Genomic DNA, 15,581 nt, shown 5'->3' on the forward strand with positions numbered 1-15,581 from the left:
ACTGTGAAGAAACATACACTGCCCTATAGAGGCATAACACTGTCTAGATAGCTAGACACTACCTCCATCAGTTCATGAAATGAACATCATGGGCATCATGGGAGAGAGCAATGGGGAGAGGGGAAAACATAACTTTGACTGTAGATTCGGATAAACGTAACTTTGAGTTGCAAGTTTCGTTAGACAAATACATTTCTCAAAAGCAAGGCCGACCCATGACCAAGGCAGACAAGGCAGTGGCCTTGGGCCTCAGTTTGGGGAAGGCCTCATCTCAAAATGCTCATTATATATATATAAGTTAAAAAAAAATACCCAAAATAAATAAAATGCAGAACGCAGTCTTCTACATTGAAGACGACGCGAGAGATCGATGAAGAAAGACCCGTGACTCTATGATGTAGAATAGCTGTAAATATTATGTAATTATGATTCTTATTTATTTAGGTTATCATGTAATTATATGAATGATTGTTTCCTATTAGGGTTAGACTACTCCTCTTGTCCTTGTATATATACCCCTTTGTGGGATGAATAGTATTTTTTATTGAAAATCCTAAAATCAAAGTATTCTTTTCTACTTGGTATCAGAGCCAGGTTCAATCCTTTGAACTTGCCTGCATCTTTTGAATCCTGAATCCTGAATCCTGAATCCTGAATCCTGAATCCCAAAGCACACCACAAACCGCTGCGTACCACCACCATTAAAATCAAGCCATCCCTGAATTTTTGAAACCCTAGAAAAACCAAACCTGAAAAAAAAAAACAACCAAACCCTAAATTCCTCAATGGCCGGACCTGCAATTGAAGGCGAACAGTCAAATCCCGAGCGTTCGGTACCTACCGAATATTCTGTTATGGCAGTTCAACGTCGACCAGGTCCTCCTCCAGGCTTCTCAGGTCCTTCTCCACGCCGTCCTCATGACAAACCAAACCCATACGCAAACAAAAAATGTGTTGTCTGTGGGGAAGTAGGTCATACCAAGGAACGGTGCTATGAAGTGATTGGCTACCCTGATTGGTGGGACTTCACCAGGAAACCGCGAAAGAATCGGAGCAAGGCGGCTATTGCTACAGAGGAAGAGCATCTCGACAATGCCTCCGCTAATGTAGCGCAGTCAGGTATGAAGGGTAAGGCTACTTTGAATAATACATGGATAATTGATACAGGTGCATCTGATCATATGACCAATGACCCTAGTCTTGTGAAAAACCTTAGACGTTCCTCTCAAAATATTGTCTCTACTGCTGATGGTACTCCAACTCCGGTCACCGGAGAAGGTTCTATTGTTGTATCTGATACCTTAACCCTTGAATCTGTCCTAGTTGTTCCCTCACTAGCTTATAATCTCCTATCTGTTGGTCAGATTATTTTAGCACTTGCATGTATTGTGACCTTCTATCCATCTTTCTGTGTGTTTCAGGACATTCTGACTCGGCGGATTCTTGGTTATGGTGTTAGAAGGGGAAAATTATACTACCTGGATCTGATAGAGACTGGAGAAAACCAGAAGCATATTTTGGGGCAAGCTAATCAGATTAATGGGGTAGAGAATGCAAAGGAAGCAGTATGGTTATGGCATCGCCGTTTAGGTCATCTATCTTTTAGTTATCTTAAGAAGCTGCAACCTCATTTGTTTTCGGTTGTCAGTGATTTGGATTTCCATTGTGACATTTGCGAACTGGCCAAGAGCCACCGTATTTCATATTCACCAAGTCTTCATAAAAGTCTTGTTCCTTTTATGAAAATTCACTCTGATGTCTGGGGTCCTGCAAAGATTCCTTCTCTTTCTGGAGCTCGGTATTTTGTAACGTTTATTGATGATTGCACTCGCATGACATGGGTGTCATTACTGAAGAATAAGAGTGATGTATTTGGAATGTTTATCGAATTTCACAAAATGGTGGCAACTCAGTATCAACAATCCATCAGAGTGTTTCAGTCTGACAATGGTGGAGAGTTTGTGAATGGCCCTATGATTGAGTTTTGCCGGTCACATGGAATTCGTCATCAAACCTCCAATTCTTATACTCCTCAACATAATGGGTTAGCAGAACGGAAGAACAGGCAGTTGATGGAAGTTGTTCGTGCTTCCTTATTTGGCATGAATGTACCTCGGTCCTATTGGGGAGAAGCAGTAAAATCTGCAGCATATCTTATCAACCGTACTCCTTCACGGGTGATTGAGTTTCAGAATCCTCATCAGAAGCTTCATACTTTTTTGACCATCCCTTCTATGCCTAATTTGGAGCCCCGGGTGTTTGGGTGCACAGCCTATGTTCATATTCCCAAGCCTCAATGCAACAAGCTTGATCCCCGTGCCCGTAAGTGTATCTTTGTTGGTTATGCTGACGTCCAGAAGGGTTATCGATGTTATGATCCCCTTACTGGCACTTTACATGTCTCTCTTAATGTTGCTTTTCGTGAATCCGAGCCTTATTACTCAGGGGGAGCTTCTCAGTCTTCCCTTCAGGGGGAGAGAGGTTGTGAAGGGAATCCTTGTTCTATTATTGATTTTGATGTCTTTGAAGAATTGGAAAATTTGGAGGATACATTTGAGGGTAGAAATTTGGAAACAGAAAATGCAGTTGCCGAACAGAGCATTGTGAATTCCGAAATAGACAATGCGACTGCCGAACGAAGTGTTGCGAATTCCGAAACAGAAAATGCGACTGCCGAACAGAGTGTTGTGAATTCCGAAACAGAAAATGTAACTGCCGAACAGAGTGTTGTGAATTCCGAGACAGAAGAGACGACTTTTCTGGATAGTTTGAATCAAAATCAAGACGTATCTGAAGCTCACACACAAGATATTTCCCCTTCTGCATCACCAACTGAAGATTCCGGTCAGAATGATCCTCCTCAGGTACCCCTAAACTTTAATGAATCTTCTGGGTTAGAAAGTGTCGAACCTAGGAAATCACAAAGGGTTACCAAGGGAATTCCTAAGAAACAATATGAACCAGATATCAAAGCCAAAGCTAAATACCCTATAGCTAATTTTATGTCTAACCATAGGATTTCTGGGTCACATGCACTTATTATTGATCAATTATCTACTGTATCTATTCCTAGTAACGTGCAGGATGCATTGACGGATCCAAAATGGACAAAGGCGATGAATGAAGAATTGGAAGCTCTTCAAAAGAATGCAACATGGGAACTAGTACCTATGCCGGTTGGAAAGAAGACTGTAGGGTGTCGTTGGGTATTTACTGTGAAGCTTAATGCAGATGGAACTACTAATAGATACAAGGCGAGGTTGGTTGCCAAAGGATACACACAACGTTATGGGATTGATTATGAGGAGACTTTTGCACATGTGGCAAAGATCAATATTGTTCGGATTCTAATCTCACTTGCAGCAAACAAAGATTGGCCCTTATACCAGTTTGATGTGAAGAATGCGTTTCTTAATGGGAATTTGGAAGAAGAAGTGTACATGGATGTGCCCCCAGGTGTTAAGAATTACCCAAGTGAAGTTGGCAAGGTGTGTAAATTGAAGAAGTCTTTGTATGGCCTGAAGCAATTTCCAAGAGCCTGGTTTGGGAGATTTTCAAAGTCCATGAGAGCCTTTGGGTACAGACAGAGCAATTCTGACCATACCTTGTTTATCAAGCGCAAGAATGGTAAGATTACAGCTCTTATTGTGTATGTTGATGACATGATTGTTACAGGGGATGATCCGAAAGAGATGAATGAGTTACAAAAGTATCTGTCAAAGGAGTTTGAAATGAAGGTTCTGGGGCAACTGAAGTATTTTCTGGGTATTGAAGTTGCGAGGTCTAAGAAGGGAATTTCACTGTCACAGAGGAAGTATGTTCTTGACTTACTTACTGAAACGGGGATGCTGGACTGCAGTCCAATTGAGATACCCATTGAGATGAATCACAGACTTGCCATTTATCGTGATCAAATTCCAACTGATAAAGGAAAGTATCAATGTCTTTTAGGAAGGTTGATTTATCTTTCACATACTAGACCTGATATTGCTTATGCTGTGAGTGTTGTCAGTCAGTTTATGCATTGTCCTAGTGAAGAACATATGGATGCAGTTTTTCAGATTTTGAGGTATTTGAAGATGGCGCCAGGTAAAGGATTACTGTTTGAGAAAAAGGATGAATTGGAAGTTGGGGGATACACAGATGCAGATTGGGCTGGTGATAAAACTGACAGGCGTTCTACATCTGGGTACTTCACTTTTGTAGGAGGGAACCTTGTCACTTGGCGTAGCAAGAAACAGAAAGTTGTGGCCAGATCAAGTGCAGAAGCTGAATTTCGAGGTATGGCACATGGAGTCTGTGAAATGTTATGGATTCGTAATGTCCTGAAAGATCTAGGTTACAAGCTTAGACAACCTATGGATTTGCATTGTGATAATAAAGCTGCAATTGAGATTGCACATAATCCAGTTCAGCATGATAGGACAAAGCATGTGGAGGTTGACCGTCATTTTATTAAAGAAAATCTTGACAGAAAGGTTATTCGTTTTCCATTTGTAAACTCAGAAGAGCAGTTAGCTGATGTTCTTACTAAATGAGTGTCCAGGAAGATATTCGACAGCTCAGTTGACAAGTTGGGCATGATAGATATATATGCACCAACTTGAGGGGGAGTGTAGAATAGCTTTAAATCTTATGTAATTATGATTCTTATTTATTTAGGTTATCATGTAATTATAGGAATGATTGTTTCCTATTAGGGTTAGACTACTCCTCTTGTCCTTGTATATATACCCCTTTGTGGGATGAATAGTATTTTTTTATTGAAAACCCTAAAATCAAAGTATTCTTTTCTACTTATGAGGCCTCCAAATTTCCTCCTTTTCTTTTGTATTGGTAAGTGTTATTGGGTTAAACACCCCAAAAATGTGAAGCTGAAATGTTAGTAGACTATGCTTTTGCAAACTTTGAATTTTTATTAGGCATGATTATCTGGTATGATATGCTATATGTTGTTGACTTATTGGTTAGTAAAAAGCTACAATCTAAAGACATGGATATTGGTGATGCTATTAAATTGTTAGAAGACTTGGTTTCTTTTTTTATAAAGTATAGAGAATATGGATTTACATCTGCTATGATTTCAGCTAGAGAGATTGCACTTGAAATGGAAATAGAACCTATATTTCGTGAAAAATGTAGGACTTGTAGAAAAAAGCAGTTTGATGAGAATGCAAATGATGAACCGACATTATTTGTTGAAGATACTTTTAGGACTGAGTATTTTTTATATATAGTAGATCAAGCCATATCTTCCCTTCACAGTAGATTTGAACAATATGAATTATATGAAAGTGTTTTTGGTTTTTTATGTGATGTGAAATAATTAAAGTCATTAGTCGATACTGATTTGAAAGTAAAGTGTCTCAAACTTGAAGAGTTTCTTACTCATGATAATGTTTCTGATAAAGATGGTTCAGAGCTGCATTTAGAATTAAGATTGTTAACTAAAATGCTAAACAAAGATTCAGATCGAAAAGTAGAAACATTAATTGAAGTTCTACACTTTGTTCAAAGATGTGATTGTTTCTCAAATACCATGATTGCTTATAAAATACTATTAACTATTCCTGTGACAGTTGCTTCTGCTAAAAGAAGGTTTTCAAAATTGAAATTAATAAAATCATATTTACGATCAACCATGTCACAAGAAAAATTGAATGGACTAGCCATGTTATCTATTGAAAGAAAATTGTTCAAAAAGTTTAAATACACTAACTTAATCAACATTTTTGTATCCCAAAAGGCAAGAAAAGTGATCTTCAAATGAAAATGTCTCTTCTTGTTTTTGTTGACATTGTTACCTTCTAGTCTTTTTTTGTTTTTTGTTTTTTGTTTTTTTGTTTTTGTTTTTTTTTTTTTTTTTTTTGTTTTTTGTTTTTTAAGGAAAGCCTCTCTAACGCTTGCCTTAGGCCTCACTTTGTCATGGGACGGCCCTGAGTGTGAGTCATAGTTCCCTATTAGGAATAGACTAACAAGGGAATATATTGTTGTGACTACTTACCTTGTATATGTTGTGTAGTACAGTAGTACACAATAGTTGTAGTACGATTGTAATCTGTTTATATACACCACATAATGGGTGTAATAATATATCTGAAAATTCATTCTCTTAATCTCATTATATTTGACTTTTCCCTCTTCTTACGTTGTTGGGTCTTATCTCCGTTCACTTCACACATTGTCTCTAACATGTGTGGATAGTGCTTTGGTTATGGATTTTATCTCCGGTTCTTCATTCCCTTCTCTTGAACAAGAAGATAGAAAGTTGCAGAGGAACAAGTGATCTCAAAATTAGTTGTCCGAACCTAAGAGATGTACAAGTTTTCGATATGGATTTAAATAGCTTAGACATCTCCGGAATGAGACTAAAATTTTTGAATGTCTGGTGGTGTTTCAAGGAGTGCGTCAATGGAAGTTGGGTGAAAATCCTTGCCCCTAATCTACAATTTATTACTTGGGGCTATAATGCTATTACTGAAAACTGTTCAATCCAGAGCTTTCCTAGGCTCAAAAGATCTTTCATGTGGTCTCAGAATAGAGGTCCCATTACAAAGACAAAGATGAATAATAATGGTGTTGTCGATCTTCTTTCTGGTTCATCTCAAGTTGAAGTTCTTACCATATCCAATAACTACCTACAGGTTAATTTTCCTATATGTACAATTTTGATTAGGGCTGGGATTTGGAACCGTAAAACCGAAGGAACAGCACCGAATCGCACCGAAAGTCTCGGTTCGGTTCGGTTCTACGACATATGTATACACATTTTTTTCTGTTCGATTCCTGGAGACATATTCTCGGTTCGGTTCCTGTCCTTGTTTTTAAAACATCCTTGGAACCGAATTACATATGTCAGTGTATAAGTGGACATTAGTGGTGAGCTTATTTCTGTAAAATATACCATTTCTCATGTGATCAGGCACACACTTAGCCTTCCAAATGCGATCAGAGCCTTCCATCTTATCTCATAATATCCTATCCATTCGATCAAAACCCTAAAATGTTATCTCTTCGACTCTTCCCTCAAACTCTCACTCTCTCAGTCTCCATCCAAGAAAGTAGAAACACAAACGGCGCTCGTCCTCGTCTCGTCTGTTGCTCGTCCTCGTCCTCGTCTCGATTGTAATAGAAGATCAAAACCCAGACGACCTCCCTCAAAGTCTCACTCTCTCAGTCTCCTTCGATTTGTGTAAGCTGTCATTTTTCTCATTCTACTCTCATCGCTCTGCAATTTCCTCAAATCTCTGAAATCTGACTACTTTTTCCTCCAACGAACACAGCTGAGTGTAGTTCAGCGAACACAGCTGCAACCAGCAACCTGTCTCCGCCAGTCCGCCTCTCCAGTCTCCGAGCTCCACCTTTAGGCTCTAGGTATCTCACTATCTCTCTCTCCCTCTCCGAGCTCCGCTCCTCCTCTTCTTCTCTTCTAAGTTTCTGAATTCTAAATTTATAATCTGTAAAATTGGGTTCGATACTTGGATTTCCATTTAATCTTGTGGGAAATGGGTTCGATTTTGAATGGGTATAGTTGAAATGGGTTCTATTTGACGATTTCCACTTGATATTTTGATCTTGATGGTAATTTTAGATTTTTAACAAAGATAATGTTGCTAATTAACTGAACATCACATCAATCAAAATTGATCTCTCCCTCATCCCATATCCAAGTGCCTCAGACAACGTTTTGGTGCTCCATACACCCTGGAATGATTATATTAAACTCAAGTTTAGTCGTTCCTAGTTGGATGATTAACCTTTAATCACCTTTTCTGTCCAATTTGCTTTTAGTGGAATAAAGTACCAAAGTGTTATTGCTGTGCCACTAATTATTGTTGAGATTTATTGTCTTGATGGGGAGTGGTTTCCCACATTGATGGGTGTGTTGTGTTTTACTCTTTTATTTTATCTAGAAGCAGATGGGGTATTTTCATCTTTATATATAGTAAGGTTCATTTGTCATCAAGAATGGATCGAGACCTAGTCATATACCAAGAATTGTTCTTTTATGAAAAAGTCTTTGGATAATTCGTGTTCGAGCTTAGCTTGCTTTGGTTTGGTTAGCAGTGGGAAAAGGGTAATAGATCCATACAGAAGCTCTTTAAACCCAAAAACAGTTGAAAAACTGATATGTCTTCAAAATTGGTTGAAGGATGATGCCATTATGGGGTTGGAGTACATTCCAACTATAGAGGAAATGGAGTCATATGAACAGATTGAAGTTGGTATGTGTTTTTGATGTTTTTAGTTTACTATTTTTGAATATGGTACAAGAAATTAGTTTTAAAATCTATGTGATTTACTGTTTTGAGTTTTGACATTGTGCAGACCATGAAAAAAGGATAGAGAGAATGATAAGAAGAGCAAGAACACTATTGCTGCTGCATCTGCACCTAGTGGCAGAGTAACCAAGAGTTCTGAGGCTTTGGCTTCAGCCCCTACAACCAAGAAGAAAAAGTAGAAAAAATGATTCAATTCACTCAATAATCAAGGCTGCATAAAGGTCTGTACATTTTTGCTTCATTTGAAGTTCTCTTTTTAAAAAAAAAAAATTCTCCTAATACCATTAATTGCAGATTTGTAATTTTCTATGTAGATTTAGTATTGACGGAAGGCTGGAAGCATTGTTGGCTTGTTGCATTGAGGAAGAGGAAGCTTTGCTGGAAATATGTTTGCAGTTGTGCACTTTGATGAAATATTCATGGACTATTTCAATTTTAGGTTATTTGTTTCATTTTGAGACTTTGAATTGCTCAGTTTCAGACTTTCAGTATTTTAGTTTGCTGCAAATTGATGCAGCTGCATTGTTCAAATTGGACAGTTTATTGTTTATTTTTATTTGCTGCATGTGAGACTTTGAGTTTGCAGTTTATGCATGTGAAACTTTGAGTTTGTAGTTGTATTGCTGGAAATGTGTATTATTGCAGACTTTGAGTTTGTAGTTGTATTGCTGGAAAGTGCTTGAGTGTTTGTGTTTGATAGTTTGAGAGTTTTGATTGTTTGATAGTTTAATGCTTTCATCACTTTCATGCTTTGACAGTTTGGGAGTTTGCAGGAAATTGCTAATTTGCTATGTTGATGTTGATTGTTGAATATGTATATTGTAGATACTGTTTTGAGTTTGAATGAGTGAATAGATTGTGATATATTGAATCATTTGAATGTATGTATGGAAATCAGGAAAACTGAAAACTGGAAAGTAGAAATGGCTGAAAGCAATGTTTCTATATGGAAAAACCGAGGAACCGAGTTTGGAACCGATCCGAGTTTGGAGCCGAAAAACCGAAAAACCGAGAATGGAACCGAACTGAGATTGGAACCGAAAAACCGAGGAACCGACCCGAGCATGGTCGGTTCGGTTCTACATCGGTTCTTGATACAAAAAACAGCAAACCCGAACCGAAAATCAGTTGTCGGTTCCGGTTTCGGGTTCAGTCCTTGAAATTGCAGAACCGACCCGAATCCAGCCCTAATTTTGATCATGCTAGCCTCCTTTTGAAATTTTTGATTACTACTGAACTAAGTTGCCAAACTAAGCATTTCTTTAAAATAAGTCATATTCATATATAGTACTGTCTGCGATCCCAATCACATAGTGGCTAGCCTATTGCTTTCAGAATCTTAGCAGCTAGTGTTATTTGTGCCTTAAATTTCGTATTTAAAGACAATCCTAGAGAATTTGTGCAAATTGATCATGAGGAGCTACGTAATCCATCTCATGCTATTAATCAAATACACATTCACATACATCTTTCATCTAACAAGAAGGCTCTTATGACAGCTGAAAAGAACAATATTGTACTTGAAATTTCTTAATGCTCTCGCATGTCATCTGTATATGGATTGATGTGGCTTAATTATTTTCATCTATCTGTGCAGTTTCTGTCAGAAACTTATTTTGAACTAGCTAGGCGGTCTACCATTCTCATTTATGAAACTTGAGACTTTGAGGATTAAGAATCCCTCATGCAGGTTGAACAAAAATATATCCCAGGTATAGCATGCCTGTTCAAGAGCGCTCCCAAAGTCCGATCCACACCCTCGAGATTTGTTTTGGTGACTCTTTCAGAGGAAAAGGAAAAGTAAATGATGTACGTTTTGGCATATTTAAGACGATATATCTGCTTTGACATATATTTTCCACTCTTAATTAGGTCTTGTGATATATATCCCAGCTTTACAGTCTGAATTTACTGACAACACCATGATTTTTCAGAAGTGGAACAACATTTTTTTGGATGATTCCAATTGCACGGAAGAGCAGTTCTGGGAAACTCAGGCTCAAAATTTTAGTCCCTTTCTTAGTCACTTAAAGGTGGCCAACATTGAAGTTGGTAAGAACGCGACCAATTTTGCAAAGTTTTTGCTTAAATATGGAAGAGGCCTACAAGAAGTGATTCTCAGTTTTAGGGAAGGTAGAAGTACCCTACTTCCCAATTCGTTGAATGATACCATTGATTTATTAAAGGGATTCCCCCGAGCATCTGCATATGTCAAATTCTCAACTTCTTGCTCTTCACCGTATCAGATAATTTGCTTAATTTCAGGTACTATCTTATTAAGGAATACATTCAAGTTAATTTGTCAGCCAATGTATTGCACCTTTCTTCAACCCTTTTGCCTACTTCTGTCATCTACACAGAAATGAGAAGGGTGCCATCATAGACATATGGGCCATCTTGTTCAGATCACGAATTCAGTTTGTAATATGCTCCATCTGAACTTGCAACTTCAACAGAAACAACCATTTATCCTTGTTATTACAGGCACTACTACGAATAAATCCAATGCCTACAACAGATGTAAAACAAGCCTACAAGGCCGCAGGTAACAAATGCTACATCTACATTGCCAAAGTGTCATTGGGACTATGAATGTACATAAAACTTAAGAAAACCAAAGACCAGTTAATTCCTCAGTTACCTGAAGAGAACTGTACCCTGACATTTTGTGCCTACAACAAATTTGGAGGAAATGGCAATCCAGAAAGATTTATCTTTCTTTTGGATTTAATGAGGCAAAAAAATAAAGATCCCATAGTACAACAAAATGCCATTTCATACTTGAATCACAAAACTTATGGCCTTTCCTCAGAAAATCTTGGAAGCTGAACCAGGGAGTTCACACGCGTGACACCTTCCAAACCTAACCAATTCTGGTCTTCAGTTGACATTGGTTCGACATTCCCTTCATTCTCAACAGGTAGTCGTCCATAAGTATCATTTTCATCAGATGATCTTACAGTGCAATTCCTCTGCAAAGAGGGCTCAGACTTCTGGCCATCATCGGATTCAACTGCATTGCCGGAGTGATTGCTCTGGAGGGTTGCAGATGAAAAGCCTTGTTCCTCGTAATCAGATTCTGAATCCATTTTCCCATCTAAAAACAAGCAAACAACTGCACAATCGTCCATCTTTGACGTTGGGTATTTAAGTTTCCATTCACGAGCAGCTGCATCTACCACATATCTTGAAGCTGCTGAGCGGCTTGGAGCTGAGGAAATTATCTCAACAACCTCTTCATTGCTCAAGACATCCCAAACCTGTAACATGTGTAAAGTAATTCTTTAAGGGATAAACTTCTAAATTGTATTTACATCTAATGATCCTGTACACTGAAGTTCTTGAGTTGCAAGTTCTTAGATGATAAATCTAGATCTTTTACATCCCAATTCCGATGAGATCTATCTCACTTTCTCATCATGTTTAGTGATCAAAATGTGACAAAAAAACTGTAGATCTATTTCTTAGTTACTGAAAGCCATTTAGAACGACAAGTGGAGTTTTATCATTGTGGCATGCATAATAACTATGAAGGAACTAGATTTTGAATAATGAAATTTTACCCCATCTGAGGCAAGGACAATGAACTGGTCTCGCTCTGTAAGCATCCGGTGTGCAAATTCAGGAATGGAGATCACTCCATACTCCTTCAAACAGAAATCCCCAAAGGCTCGAGCCATTGCTAAACCAGGAGCATCATCAAAAGGCAACCACACTCGAGGTACTTCAGGCTCATCTTGCAAAGCAAACACCCTACCCTTACATCGTTTAATCCTTTCAGCTTCCCCTATGAAAATTTTACAACAACATCAGGTTCGTATTTTTATACAAAAAGCAGGAAACTAACACACTGCTGAAGAATTATATCATCCATACTTGGCAGATCAGGCTTTAGATCAACAGTTAACTGGATTGCTATCATGGAATCGCTACTGTCTTTTGATCCAAGGATTGCTCGGGAATCCCCAATATAACCCATGAAAAGATTTGACCCCTGGACAGCAAAGGAGAAATCAAGAACAAGCAAAATAAATGGAGAACACAGGAGTACGGGAAATGCTTCCTGCCTTACCTGTTTGACTAGAGTGACAGCAGTGCTACCACTACAGAAGCAATCTACATTTGGATGAGACCTAAGTTCCTTGTCCATGGACTTGTATGACTTCATGAAAGCTTCTCTCCATTCTAGATTTAATTTCTCCTCAGGTGAAGCATCCTTCTCAGTTTCTCCACCATCTGGTTTCTTTACATTCCCTCTGAAACATGTTTTACTCGACACATTTGACCTTGATTGAGAAGAATTCAAGAAGGATAGCAGCTTTAATGGCAATGCATCCCTTACTTTGCGAGCAACAAGATGACCGTGTGGACCGTGGCCATCAAACACACCACAAAATATCGCATCTTCTGACATGAAGTCCTGAAAAAATTTAAAAACAGAGTTTAGAAAAAAAGTATCCTACCAACACATTCAGATATAATTCAAAATGTAAAGAACAAACTTACTTCCCACACAACCATGGCATCCTGGTTTATGCCTTTACGGCCCTGCTGCGTGAATATGCAAGACGCTCTGCTCTTTCCATTGGCAAAAATGCGGTTGGGTATGGAAGGTAAACTCTGCAGGGTATATACACGGTCCGAGAATGTCTTTGGCCTCTTTTTCGCACAAAATCCAATCCCCAAGCATGAAGGAGAAAGCGTCTCTCCATTGTTCCTGCTACTGCAAGTCCTTTTATTACCAGTCGAAACACAGCCCCCCATTTGTTCAGCTCCTCAAAGAAGACATCTGATGCAATAAGGGATAAGATTCATCCTTTGGCCAAACAGATCTCACATGAACTTTTGAAATGGTCAACTGAGCAAAAGACTATCCAAATGCCAACGATTCCCACACATCAAAGCCGAATCCACTTTACAACTTGACATAGAAAATTGGGGACATGAGGCATTTTATCATAGTCAAATACGCTATGGAGGTTACGTGAACCGATGACAAAACCAGCTGAGGAAAACGAGAAGACAGTAATTGAATAGTTTAATCTATAGTTTCTCTGAGAATGCAGAAAATAAGAAGTGGATGCTTGTAAAGAAACTGAAACAAATAAACAAGATGTATTAAAATAACAACGAGATGCCATGTGTTCAAGGAATATGATATTGCTTAAAAAGGCTCGCATGATCCTCTTCCCTTCATCAGGGCCTCACATTGATACAATTAAGTGGTACAATTTTGTGCAAACTTAGTCATAAACAAACAGAAGATGGAAACCATGACGCATAAAAACCAAGAAACGCACCGCAAAAGCGCGAAAATTTGTCGTTGTATTCAACCAACTTAGAGATTAACCATAGATCGGAAATGCCTTTTCTTTCCAATGAACCCACAAACCCATCTTAACTCTCAATAAAACAGAAGAAAACAGATCTATGGCCAACGGAACCTCCAAAGACATAGCCCAGCAGGGAATTCCAAAGCTGAAAAACACTTTCAACTAAGGAAGAAAGGCTCTCCCATCTCTCTCTCAAACTAAATATCGAAGTATCAAACAAAACAACTGTACCCAAAATCAAAAAAAAAAAAAAAACCAATAAAACAAAAACCCAACTACCATGGGATGAGAATATCTTGAAGATGGTTGGAAATCTCACCTTCTTAACCAATTGGAGAAACCCAAGTTATGAATCTCCAATCCTCATTAGAGTTACTGAAAATTTGACCAATATCAACAAACAGCCAGACCTGTACCTCAAAATTTGGTATCAATTACTTTTGAAAATTTCGAAATTCAAGTAAATTTCTTTCTTTTTCTCCTCCGGTTTCTCAGCAACCAAACAGAGCAAGAGTTGGGTCAACAGATTCATATGGAGGAGAAATAGTCATAAGGAGATTGGAATAAAAGCAATAATGAAATCGAGAGTACGAACTGTAGTTTTCCCACTAGAGAAACCCAACATAAAGCAAATCGCAAAAGCAGGAAAAAGACGAAAGCAACGATTTTTTGTCAAAAAAAACACACGATCATGTAAATATTACGCAAATATCATCACAAGGAAAAAGGAGGCAAACAAACAAAAGCTTAATCCTTGTTTGGCTACTGAGTATATGTCAAGGAAAAGGCCAAAGCTTGTGAGCAGAACAGATCACTTCGAATATTGCATCATCATCAAAAAAGAGTAGCAAACAAACAATCACCAAATGTTCTGTTTGGTTGCTAAAAATAATGCCGGAGAACGAATTTGACCAAACTAGAGAAGTTTCTGCACATGCAGATCTTACAAAAAAAAAAACTCAAACCCAAGAGCTGAAGAACATTCTTGATCATGAGACAAACAAAGCATTGGAAATTAGATTGAGAATTAAGAAAAGGGTACATGGGATTGTACCTTTTCTTCAATGTTCTTCTGCAAGATTGGAACTTTGGGATCAGAGAGAAGCAAACAGAAGAGAGCAAAGAGTGAAAGAGATTGGTTTATTAATAATGTTGGTGGAGAGTTGAGAAATGGTAGGAGGGATGAGAGGTTTGGTCACTTGGTGCATTGATTGCAAAAGCAAGAAGGGCAGGGCAGGGCAGAACAGAGAGAAAGTAGAGAGGCCTCTCTCAGTCTCTCTCTCTCTCTCACACACACACACTTCCGAGTCTTTTTACTTTTTAGAGAGAGAAGAGTCGAGTTACTACTGTGGAGTAGCCGTGCAGCCCCGGCTGATATGATGGAAGAAAATCAATTTGATCATGCCAAGGACAACTTAAACAACACTCCTCCTCCCTCTTTTTATGGCGCGTATGAGTAACCTTATCTTGTTCTTCTTCACTTTTCCTCTATTGCTTACTGTTTGGTGTTACAATGGGAAGAAGGATTCAAATTGATGAGACAGGCAGGCTGGCTCATCACCTACTCCACGGAGGCATGTTCAGACATCATTTGTCTATTTATTTAGAAATTAGGGAGCGATGAGTTTGAATATGTAGTTATAAATTATGTGACTTGAGTGGGATAAAAGCAAGAAATTTATGATTACAAAGCATAATTTCAATCTAATTTAAGTACATTCTAAAAAAAAATCTAATTTAAGTCGATATAAAGTCTAGTGACATAAGTTTTTATTTTATAGGTGAGAAATCATGAGTTCAACTCACAATAGACTAATTTGTTGTATATGAGTTCTTTATTTAATAAAAAAAACTTAATCTAATTTAAAATACCTTTTTTTTTTTTAAGTAATGGTAATTCCATTAATAATAGCGCATGCCAAGAAGGTCATTACATACTCACCCGCTGACACATAAAAATGGCCAG

The 15,581-nt window shown here is 38.1% G+C and overlaps 1 protein-coding gene and 1 long non-coding RNA gene across 2 annotated transcripts; one reads left to right on the plus strand and one right to left on the minus strand.

Moving 5' to 3' along the window:
• Positions 1–7,054: 7,054 nt before the first annotated feature.
• LOC121051401 lies at positions 7,055–8,998 on the plus strand. Its single transcript, XR_005805596.1, has 5 exons — positions 7,055–7,192; positions 7,284–7,374; positions 8,153–8,225; positions 8,329–8,503; positions 8,597–8,998. It is a non-coding gene; the product is annotated as an uncharacterized LOC121051401 (long non-coding RNA).
• A 1,732-nt stretch (positions 8,999–10,730) lies between these two features.
• On the minus strand, positions 10,731–14,644 carry LOC112187221 (probable protein phosphatase 2C 52). Its single transcript, XM_024325917.2, has 6 exons — positions 13,935–14,644; positions 12,789–13,287; positions 12,355–12,702; positions 12,159–12,276; positions 11,846–12,069; positions 10,731–11,542 (listed from the first exon to the last, which is right to left on the minus strand). Exons 2-6 carry the CDS (start codon positions 13,044–13,046, stop codon positions 11,078–11,080), a joined length of 1,413 nt encoding a protein of 470 aa, XP_024181685.1. The 5' UTR covers positions 13,047–13,287; positions 13,935–14,644; the 3' UTR covers positions 10,731–11,077.
• Between the last annotated feature and the right edge of the window lie 937 nt (positions 14,645–15,581).

The sequence above is a fragment of the Rosa chinensis genome, chromosome 2 (assembly GCF_002994745.2).
Source record: "Rosa chinensis cultivar Old Blush chromosome 2, RchiOBHm-V2, whole genome shotgun sequence".
Classification (NCBI taxonomy): domain Eukaryota; kingdom Viridiplantae; phylum Streptophyta; class Magnoliopsida; order Rosales; family Rosaceae; genus Rosa; species Rosa chinensis.

Excerpts from the sequence above, each read along its gene's own strand:
- LOC112187221 (XM_024325917.2), bottom strand. The coding sequence starts at position 13,046 with ATGGGGGGCTGTGTTTCGACTGGTAATAAAAGGACTTGCAGTAGCAGG. Across the intron at positions 12,703-12,788 it reads ATGCCATGGTTGTGTGGGAA|GACTTCATGTCAGAAGATGC; the intron begins GTAAGTTTGTTC and ends AAATTTTTTCAG. Across the intron at positions 12,070-12,158 it reads TCTAAAGCCTGATCTGCCAA|GGGAAGCTGAAAGGATTAAA; the intron begins GTATGGATGATA and ends AAATTTTCATAG.